General features: G+C 38.2%; 1 protein-coding gene across 2 annotated transcripts in view; it reads left to right on the top strand.

Moving 5' to 3' along the window:
* The window catches only part of PTH1R (parathyroid hormone 1 receptor), a 622390-nt gene extending 617917 nt beyond the window's left edge, over positions 1 to 4473 (top strand). For both annotated transcript variants that reach the window (XM_085628749.1, XM_085628750.1), the window contains one exon: positions 3335 to 4473. In XM_085628749.1, coding sequence (XP_085484875.1) covers positions 3335 to 3697 — 363 coding nt within the window. In that variant the 3' untranslated portion in view covers positions 3698 to 4473. The remainder of the gene's footprint in view (positions 1 to 3334) is intronic.
* Positions 4474 to 12051: the final 7578 nt, after the last annotated feature.

Genomic DNA, 12051 nt, shown 5'->3' on the forward strand with positions numbered 1-12051 from the left:
ACAGCAGCCCTCACACACCCAGATGTGTTTCATGCTTCATCATAGGGCCTGCTAGTCATCAGGCCGGTGCTGCAGTGCCCAGCGGGCACCCACAAGGAGGATCTTTATCAGAGATATTTGTCCCAATGCCATATGTGAAGTGTGGGTGCAGAGCCTCTTGTGTAGATTGATGTGTGGGAGTGAATATCTGTATAAAAAGTCTGTATTAAAATAGACTAATTAGTCCTCTAAATATGATTTTATTATCTCAGTCATCTTGTATGTTTAGAAACACAGTGGTTGTCACCAGACGCAATGATCTATGATAGCTTTGAAAGGTCAACATGATCTTGCCATTGTTGAGTCAATAATGATCAGAGTATGCTGATTCAGCATGCTAGAATTAGAGAAGAAGGTAAGCTGTAAATCTCATAAAAGAGGTCAGGTTCCACGGCAGTGACCTGTAGACAAACCTCAAGGTACATTATGGACAAAGTCATAGTGAAGACCCTGCTGGATGACCTACCCTAACTCTACTGCCTCGGGAGTGGAGGAGCAGTAATGCGGGACGTATTAAATCCCCATTGTGAATGATAATCAAGTGAATCAGATTATCATGCATGGAAAACCGAGACCCTGTCATGCTATAGAAAATATCACTGACATATTGAGGGATAAATGATCTAAACAGAGCTTCCAATTCCATTAGTCGTAAGGTAAGTGCTACATAGTGGAGTAATAATGTCCCTTAAACCCCCCCTCCCCCCCCCAGGGCACTTTGAATTTTCCGGTCGCGCATGTGTGTCAGCGCGTCAGCGGGGTGTGGCCATGATCTCACAATCGTGCCATCTTTGAGCTTGAAGGAATCCCTGGTGTGTGATGGCAAGAGAGAAGGCAAAGTGAAATAGCATACTGGTGGAAGTACCTAAAGCACGGCTGCCGCTAAGCGTCTTCCTTAAAAACCGTGGCTAATGGGCCTAATGTGTGGTGTAAACCTGAGAGGGTAGAGTAATACTCTCTAGATATTTGGCTTCAGTATATGGCTACATTAAAAGGCAATAGGGGCTGGTATCGGGGGATAACCAAAATGAATGTCATAACCCAGGATCAGATAATGATACATTATTATTAAACATAACAATCAGTAGTGTGGAAAGTACCGTAAGTGTATCAAGCACTTTAGTGCAATGGCTTCAAGGTACCTGTAGCAATTGGTACCTGGTAAAGTGTACACGTTCCATTTAGAGGGGCTGATTTGTACCAGCATCCACTGTAGATAGTTCAAATGGAGGACCCGAGCAGTGTTATATTGGACCATAAGGATGGTGGAGCAGTATGCTCTGTAATTACCACTGTGTTGAAAACATGTATGCAATGTGTTATATCAGAGTGGCCGATGTAAGGGGGCAAGTAATGGAAATATATTGAAGGCAGTGGTAATTTGACATTCTTAGAGGTGATCATAGAGTGATCAATTATTCATTTCGCTCCATGGAATGTTATCACTCACATGGGTTGATAAGCGAAAGATCCAGTTTTGCTCCCCTCTAAATAGGGTGTCTTGGTTCATGTGCGTGTGTGTCTGCCTCCAGGACTGTCCAACGTATTGTTGTCAGGTTAATGTCTTTTAGTCACAAAATGTATGCTGGTCTTAGTGCTTATTTTTTTACACCAGATGTTGCTCTGGTGTTCTATGATTCTTATTTTGACTGGTCATGTGGTCATTCCAATGTATCGCTTGTTACAGAGACATGTCACTGTGTAAGTGCAGTTTTTCATGTTAAAGTTTGTCTGTATTTTCTGCTGCCACCGCTGTTTAACCAGACCTCTTTTATGAGATTGCAGCTTACCTCCTTCTCTAATTTTAGTGCACTTCATCAGCTTACTCTCTGCTCCCACTTGAGGAGTCAGAATTGCTACCCTAATTGCTTGCGTTTTTATCCTCTTCTACAAAGTATTTGTAATCTAATGGTCTGTAAATTTTCCAGAGTGTGTCACTTGGTTGTTTTGTTCCCCACTTTGCTATTGACACCAAACACTGATAACAGCATACTGAACAATACTACATATGCCGCACCAACATGAGAATATGCCTACAATCACCTGTACTATGCCGTAAATTGTTTTATTATTTATTTCTGTTGCAGGTCGGCTTCTCCTTTCAAAAGGAAAAAATACCAACATATTAGAACATACCACATCTAGGCCATTTTTGATAGGATATTCTTTGATCTAACCCCAGATTCCAACCACTGTGTAGATTAGGGTTAAATCGATCCTGTCCGGATGAATTGCCAACTCATCACTATATACTCATCAATGACAAGAAACATGCTGAACATTTAAAGCTGTCATAGATCATTGTGTCTGGTGATAGTCAGCATGTTTTTAATCAGATAAGTAGACTCACTTATTAAAATCTTACACCATACACCCCCACTTCACACATGGCATTTGGACAAAAGATCTGCAATAAGGAGCCCCCTTGTGGGTGCCCTTCGTGCATTGCAGCCCGACTTGATGAGTAGCAGGTCCTATGGCGATGCATAACAGCCATCTGGGTGTGCGAGGCTGCTTTTCCCACGGGAGCGGACCACCGTCTGTTCCCCTAGTTTCTGACCCACCTCATATTCTCTCTTTTTTTTCTGGAAGGAACTGCATTCCCTTGTTGTAAAGACTCGACCAATAGGAGCACATATGCTGAACCTACAATCGCTCCTGATGCCCCCTTGTTTTGTGAAATACTATTCGAGGTTCACCATCTCTAAAGGAATAACTTTCTGTGTGATGCAGATGTGGATTTTATATTGTGTAGTGCATTGCATGGTGTGACAAGGCAGACTCCTATTTAGCTTTACAGATACATGAAAATGGACAATCTTAGAATGTTCAAAATGACTACCTCCAAGGAGTAGAAGAGAGCTCTGTAAAAAGTCATTTTCACTTTATTCATGACAAGACAACACAAAGAACCTCAAATGTCATCATTGGGTCTCTGGGTAAATTGTGATATTAATCTGCATCTCTGTTTATTGTTAATAAATATTATTTTATTGCAATAGTATTCATATCAGGAACAAACTCTTGCTATATTTACATTAGTAAATCGATCTACATTTCCAGATATTATGAAAGCCTTCACCTTGATTTCTAAATAAAAATGTAAAGAGGTGTAAAACAAGAAAGGCTGCTGTAATGTTTTAGTTTGCTCTCAACAATATGTAGTTCAATTAAAACAATCTCTTCAATGTTTTGAGTTAGCATTACATCAGAACGTGCTTTTCTTTAAATGCTTGCTGCACCACTTTCCCAAATAACAGCTAAACATGTATCTTCTGCTTTTTAATATCAACAGGTTCAAGCAGAGATAAAGAAGTCATGGAGCAGGTGGACTTTGGCCCTTGACTTTAAAAGAAAAGCACGTAGTGGGAGTACAACCTACAGCTATGGACCTATGGTCTCTCACACGAGTATTACCAATGTAACCACACGGGGAACACTTGCTCTGCACTTAAACCCCAGACTTGTATCCACTGCCTTAAACGGGCACCGGAATTTGCCAGGGTATGTCAAAAATGGCTCAATATCTGAAAACTCAATCCCATCTTCTGGGCCAGAACAGTACAACAAGGACGAAGAATACCTAAATGGCTCTGTGGTGTATGACGCTGAGAGACCAACAGCATTGGTGGAGGAAGAACGTGAGACAGTGATGTGAATGGCCTTCTGTAAGCCAAGAATAAGCAGGGCAAATTTTAAACCATGGAGCAGATGGCAAGTTTCACAATCCAACGGTCCTGAGAAAGACAAGGGAGTTGTTGGTAAAGCCATACACACAGTTTGCAGACATTGGAATATATTGAACAGTCTCCCTTCCAGGCATGGTTCAATGTCATACGTTTCCAGATCAACCAACTTGAAATATTGGAATCTTCAGTCTTATAAGGCCCTACAATTTGCTTTCTTTGTTAACTTTCACTCAGAGAACCACAGCACAAACCACAGTGATGTACTAAAAAGCCAGTATTAGTATGCTGTGTGTTCATTTTCACAATGGTGCAAGAGCAAATGTTCACACTGGCCTTCAGAATTTACCTTTATTAAGAAGAGGATATTTCAAAAGAGTTGGTTGCAAATTTTGTGATTGCCATCATCTGAGGATTAAGAGGCAGCATGCATGGTCAAATACAACATCAGTTTGCCAACAATTTGCTAATACCAAGAGCTGACATTGACCAGATGTATAGCTTGTTTTCAGGAAAAAGACTTATTTTGTGTTTTTTTCACAAAGCAGCACATTTTGTGGTAAATAATTAATTCACAGCTATGTACTTGATACAAATAAATACCAGGGATTTTCCTACCATCGTTTAGTGAGAAGAAGGAGCAATCATCTAACTCAAAATAGAGAGCAACACAAATGTCTCCATTGGTCTACTATAATATAAAAACAAAAAAAAAACAAATGTTAAATAGGACCAGAAGATATATTACAATAAAGAGTAAGAAATAATCAGTAATATAAGTGCAATATGATCCAAAGATTATAGATTCATAGTTGTAGAAAGAAATTTATCCTATGGTTTAGTCATGAATGAGAATTATTTTCAAGCATAAGTAACCATAAATTGTTTATGGTCCATGGAACAGAATAGGACAGAGGTAACACAGCAGTGTTTTCATGATTCATTATATGGAATATTTATTACAATCTTTATATTGATCATGTTAGATGAGAAACTAGTGAATGATATCAGATATATGACCATTGCTAATTATTTATTATCGATTATGAATTTATAAATAAGATTCAGGAATGCAGTGAGGGTTAGTAGTTCATGTCATTAGTTGATTTATAGCAGAGATTCATTTTAAACAACTGTTTACAAATGTTCCATTTACCATTTTAAATTTTCTTTTCCTCTAAACAGACTGTTCAGTTTTTTAAGAAATTGGCGGGTATTCCTCGGATCAAAACAGACTTTGCACAGATGCATGCTCTTGGAGGGATCTATGTTACTGACCAAGTTACATTTGCATGGTTTACCCAGACTACTTTTTTATCTCTATGATTATTTATCTGGCATTCTATCACAATCCGAAACTCTCTTTCAGCCTCTCCCAAATACACTCCCTGCTAAACTAGCTTAATTGACTTTTAGGAGGACTAACAAATAATACCATACACTGTAAAGTTGTGTATAGTAACACACAAATCAATTTTTGACAATACAAGTTTTGATATCTGCCCTAACTAAAGTAATTATAAACTAAAACAGGAATAGAAACATCCTAACACTGCATACTAAATGGACTGTAAAGGATCTTGATTCAGGAAATATATACTATAAATTCTAAAAAGCAGGAAGGCTCAATCTAATACACAAAGGAAATTATTTTAGTATGTATACAAAACATTCCTCCTCCTTTGGTGTGAGAATGGATTAGGAAGCAATTGACAGAGTTACATGCCAGTGATTGCACATTATAGTTGTCATCTCACAGTCAATTGTTCAACACATTCCTTTCCTTTATTCTGTAATAACAGACTTTGATTATTAAGGAGGGAAAATTCACCACCACAGAGTATTATTCATTGTGATCAATTGCATAAAACCTTCTTTTTTCTCTCACCTGTAGTCTCTTCTACTTATTAATTCCATGTGCCATAATCCATTTCTTTAAAGAAGTCAATGTTCCTTTATAGGCATTTAACTGAAAATATTCCTCTTGGAAAAATGTGCCTAGAATCCTGGAGGAGATTTAAATTAGCACGTATCTTTCCTTTCTGATACACAAGTAGTGGCCAAGACACTGAGATACCTAAATTATTAGACAGTTCTGATTAGATTTTCCTTGTTTAGATCCTTCAAATCTCACACCCTCGAAATCTAAAATTGCAGTCTTCTTATTTGCTTCTGATTCCTATTTATTTAAGCTGTTCCCTTTCCACCTAAATTCAAAAACATTTGAGTAATACTAGGTCACTACTGCACAATGAATTACCTCAATACAATTCATTAAACAACGTATGAAAGACACAAACTTTGAAAAAAATACAATGGGACCAAATGTGTTTTTTTTTAATTTTTAATATAAAGGACTGACTTTCATGAAATCAAAGACTTCAGTATATTGTGAAGTTCAAATGCAAAATCCAACTTTTTCTTCCAAAGAAAAGGATGGAATTTAACATTATGGACTGTATATCAGTATTATGTGTTACCATATTCATTTATGAAGGACTTCATCTGTGAAAGAATGTAAATTTCAAAAGTTGTATAATGGTGCAAAATGAAAATTCCACATAATTCCCTCCTCATGATATGAAATGTTGGCATATCCATCAGACAGAAATATGATAGAATGCATTTAACATACAGGTAACCTAATTTGTTTCAGGGGACGCAACAGAAAGTACTTTAAGAACATGTTTTGATATGCAGCCTTTCCTGTATATTGTAATGGAAACAATAATATAAAATAACAGACAATGAAATGAAGGAAGGTACTAAATGTAATGGAGTTCTTTGATATGTGTTCAGATACAGTGACTTTGTTCACTTTGCCATACATGTAAAGCTCTAAGGATAATTACTGGTTGTGTGTACATTTGTGAAATGTCTTAACTTCAAATTGGAATTATTTTTTTTAAATGCTACCACCATATGTCATGTTATATAATATAATATATTATCCGTTTTAAAAACAAGATTCTATACTATTCATTGCTACATTGCTATGCATACTGCTAAAATTGGTGGGAAAAACAATTAACACACAATTCTGACATCAAACTCTTTAGGGAACTTCGAAAGTGCATAAAGGGCTGCAATAGTTCAGCAACTTATATAAATGTTCTACTGTAGTTGCCAGTGTTAGCAATGTCTAAAAAATTCAAGAGAATTTGTACTTTTCCGAATAGTGTGACAAGTTTTGACAAAACAAAATATTAACACGATACTCACAGCTATGTTCTGCTTTTGCCAAACAACTGAATCCTTCTTGATCTCCCTGTTCAAAAAACCTAAAATTGAGAAGAATAGGTTTTAGGAAAATGCAAAAGCATTTCATGAGTCTCGGCAGTTGGCATTATGCTTCAGGAAGTGACTTGAGGGCGAGGACTAAGAGAAGAGCCCTATAAAATACCATAAAGATACAGTTTGCAACACTATCATGCTCTAATATGTGTACTAGGAAGTGTTATAGTTTCAATGTTGATTTCCTTAACTTTACAAGTTATTGTATTTCCTTTATTATTGTCTTTGTACTTAATATTGTACTTAATATTATTAGTCACAGTAGCAGTATTAATAGTATAATATTTTAGTCTGCAACAGTTTTTGAATCCCTTCCATCCAAGACATTAGTCCACATTGCAGGAGAGGGTCTATAACAAGAGAAAGAGCATTCAGCAAAAGGTATAACCAAAGAGTGAAGGTCCACAATGCTATTAGACCATTCCACCAACTGAGGGCAGAATGCTGTATATAGATTAGGGAGAAACAAAACATTGGAGCATTGAAGCCGCAGGCTTGTGCTTGCCATGATTAGCCCTCTGCCACTCCATTTTTGTTAGGAGAGCTCCAAATTTCCAGTGTTCTACCATAGCCCTAGAATGCATCGTAGCGGGCTCTACTGGCCATAAAAGGCCCACTCCTGTGTTAAACAAGGGAGTAGTCCTTTAATGTGTGGTAGAGCCCTCCAAGGAGGGCTTTAAGGCTATTTGAACATTCACCCCTAGAGGGCAGTATATTCTAAATAGTAAAACAAATGCCTCAGAGAACCTGAGGGTATTGAAATCCCCTTGGGCTCCATGAGGCCTTTTGTTCACAGCAAGAGTTGTGAACAAACATTGGAATGTTTGACCTCCTGGCTTCTACCGGTCATTAGAAGCCCAGAACACACCATTGTTTTCAATTGATCTCCCAATATTCCATTGCTCTAATATTATTTCCGTTGCTTAACACAGACTGAATTATATTTTGCTCCATGCTACACTGCTTCTAAGACAGGTTTTCAATGTATAAATGGCCCTAGATATACACAAAAAGGGATGTAGAGTCAATCTCAGACTGAGGGTAGTGGGATATAATTATGCTTTCTTCTTTTCAGTGTTTATTTTTTGTGGATTTCATTGTTCTTTTTTCATTGTTTTCCAAACATTTTGAAATCAATAGTTATTGGAGTTTATTCAGCTGCCTCACCCGCAAAATAGACAAAAACTGTTTTCCCCTTGTTTCTAAAACATGCTGCTTTTCAGAGTGATAGTTATAACTTAAATATTTTATTTAAATGAGAAGTAATGCAGGGTATGTAGTGTATTCCCACTGGCATTGTGTCTTACAGCAGAATGTGCTAAGAATAAGAGTATGTGTATTGCAGTCACGCTCATACTTGTACATGCTTTCTCTCCCATCTCATTAACTTTTACACTCATCCTTTCTGGAACCTTTCTGGTTTGCAGGACTATTAGTGGGTTAAGAAAGTGTTATCTTCAAACGTTTTTTGATAAACTAATTCCTGGACACAATTGGGGGGGCAGTGGTATTTACCTACTCCTTAATAAATATTATGATGTTGAACATGTTCTCAACCCTTCCAACAGCATAGTACCTTGAAGAACTTTAAAGACTTTGAATTTCCCCCAATTAGGTTGAAGTCTGCATATGAAAACACCTGAAGCATCATGCTTTCATCATTTAAACCACTGTTCTTCTACACACATTGCCTTGCTATAGGAAAGTAGTGCTGCTGTTGTTGTGTTGAGAGTCGTTGCTGCCAAGCATACCCATGTCAAGTGTCACACTTTAAGTCAGTCCTAATGTTTTAACCAACATCACATTGCATTCTGGGACTTGCAGTTTTGTAATTTGCATTGTATATCTATGGACTTAAAGACAGAAGTAAAATGCAGTTAGCTCTAAAGCCAAGATTACCAGAACATGTCACACATAACAATGTGACACTGCAGCTATGAATGTTTATAGGTACGCTTCATGTAATGCTTTCACCACTGTCCAATGCACATTGTGACAGCACACTTTTCACAGGGTACCTCTGATGCCTTGTATTGAATTAATGTTTCCTTGGATGTTTGGCAGTTAGCTGCTATCAATATTGACTTATGAGCAACAAGGCCTGATGAATCAAAGTGCTTTATCCATTTTATGTCTATGGGAAAATGTGAAAGTATATATTTGCCAAGATTCACATTAGTCTGCTATTTCACTATTCAGTGACAGAATTAACCACTGCCAAAAGATAAAATAAGATTTTAATACTACCACATTCTCTACAGCGTATACAATCATTAGATCTTATTTCAAAACATGCTTCTAAGCAACACAATGGAAGCTGCTGCCTTGCATAAAAACTTCACATTATGTTGCCACTATAGGAATAAATAAAACAACTACACATTTGCTCTCATCTTAATTCAAAATAACTTTATTAGGCATCAAGGCCACAAAAGGTTGACAAACAGACAATACATCTTTAAGATGTTATCAAATCTTGATTGCAAAATAAAATCACAATTAAAAATAATAAAAAATGGACACCCCACCGGCCATAAAATTTCATGTTTCTTAAAATGGAGCTATACCAGATATTTCTTTTGCCCAAGCGGTTACTGTGCTTCATAGTGTTTCCTAATACCCATTGCAGTTTTAATAACATTTGACACCGCACTGCAAATAACAGAACTGGTCAGGGATTGCAGGTATCTAAATCCCTCAATATGCGTGCATGGACGAATGTTCTTAAATACGGGGAACAAAAATCTTCTCTTTGGTTCCTTATAAAGTGCACAAAAAAGAATAAAGTGCAGGGTGCTCTGAGTTGCCATGTTATCACATGGACAGGGAGTAAGATTGTCCAACCATCCAGATTGCCTGGGAAAAGCCACTAAAAAGTGTAAAGTGCCTAATCAAAGTCTTGTTAAGAAAAAGTGAGTCTGACTATTCGTGGTGAAGGATAGATAAAATTGCTGTTTAGGCATAAAGGGGAAGCTAGAACCTGACACCTCCAATTGAGAATGACGCAAGGTTGCCCAGGTATTATGCGCCTCTTTTATTATAACCTTGGCATTTGTGGGGATACTCATCGGAGTGTCAAAGTACTCGCCCAACCCAATCTCAAAAAACCTATCCCTCACAAAACTGAGCCAGGGGATCTTCAATGACTTGTCAAAATTAATACAGTCTTCAATGATCTCCCTGGAGAACTGTAACTCTTGAGACACCCATATTTTGGACCATAAGAACAGGGGGGAAGAGCCTATGCGGTCTTCTATATATTCCATCCCCACCTCTTGGTGAGAGAAAGAAGTGGCAGCACTATTTGGAATCATCAATAAGCGTTTTATAAACTTATTTTCCTCTGCTTGTAACAGACGATTATTTTGGTACCCCACACCCCCGCCCCTTAAGATGCAACGGACAGGCATTTTGCTTTGTATAAAGTGACAAGCTCAGGCATGGGCTTTTGGCCTAACGTACATACAAAATTAAACAGCCCCTCCACAACTCTACTTGTTTGCTGAGCCCTTGCTGTGAACAAGTAATCCCAGTTCAGCTCCTTATTGAAGAAATTCCCCAAATATGTAAAGATTTCCACCTTTTTTATAATCTTGCCCCTTACATTAAAACTTCAGGTTTTAGTCTTTCTTGGGCCGCAAGCCATTATATATGACTTTGAAAAATTGACCTTCAGGTCAAGGGCCGACATAAAATCCGTAAAAGCATCCAATGACGTCTGTAGACTGTTGGCCATCAATGCCATAAGTACAGTGTCGTCTGCATACGAAAGTAACAGGACTGGGTTACTTTTAATATGGGGAAAATCAATTTTCTTGCCCAATAAAAACAGTTCCAAACCATTTGTATAAATAAGGAAAAGAAAAGGAGCTAAAATGCACCCCTGCTGAACTCCTTCAGTGGAGGCAATGGGATTCATCCTTTCCCCTTGTGAGCCAAATCTTATGGCGACCGAGGTGTTAGCATGGAGTCTTTTTAAAAGTAGGAGCAGGGCCTGTTCAAAGTCCATTTCTCCCATTAACGCCCACAGTTTTTCCCTGTTGACGGTATCAAATAAACTGGACAAGTCCATGAAGGCAAGGTGGATAGAGCCACCCTTTGCCTTCATGTACTTGCCCATAATCAGGGACAAATTTAAGCACTGCTCAGTGGTTCCCAACCCCCTTCGGAAACCATACTGGGTTTTCGAGATAATCCCCTTATTTGATGCCCAGGTCTCTAGTCGAACCAGAATTACCCTACCCAGCACCTTTACTGTAGCGTCAATAAGGGAAATAAGCCTGTAGCATGCTGGGTCATTTCTATTCCCTTTTTTTAAACACAGGTACAACTATGGTCTCTTTCCAGGAGGCTGGGATTGGACCAATCGCCACTCATCTAAAAACATTGGTCAGCAGGGGTGCCCATAGATTAATATTTAGTTTGAACAGATCTAATGGAACTTCATCCGGACCTGGGGCCTTCTTACATAATCCTTTCGCTAGGGCTTCTTCCACTTCTGACACCGTAAATAAGACACTAAGCTCAACTGCTTGTGCTAAGTCTACGGGGTGCTCCTCGTTGTTCACCATCAACTCCCTACCGATTGGATAAAAAATGGTCGCAAAACGGGATTCCCAAATGTCTCTCAGGATTATTGAGTCGATTTTTTTCACCTCCTCACTGAATTGAGGTCGGTTAATAATGGCCCAGAAGCTTTTGCTATCTTTGAGAGCGCTTGCTCGCTCCAAATCCTCCCATGCTTAGCTCCTCAGCTCCTCTTTTCTTTTAGTGGTGGTACTTTTGTATAAATGTCTAGCACTTTTTATTTGTTCTCTGTTATGGGGGATTTGCTCTCACTTTTTTCTCTTGGAATGGTATTGTAGTTGGTAACCATATATCATGGTTTATATGTTTACACTGATATTTTGCCTGTTTTCCTTTTGGTGTGAGCTATTCATTTACAGGTTTAAACCTCAAACCAGAAAGCCAGCTATACTGTACAGTGAGGATGAGCAGCACACAGGACTCGGGGTTCCTAGCTGTACGGTGA

The sequence above is a fragment of the Triturus cristatus genome, chromosome 10, assembly GCF_964204655.1.
Source record: "Triturus cristatus chromosome 10, aTriCri1.1, whole genome shotgun sequence".
Lineage (NCBI taxonomy): Eukaryota > Metazoa > Chordata > Amphibia > Caudata > Salamandridae > Triturus > Triturus cristatus.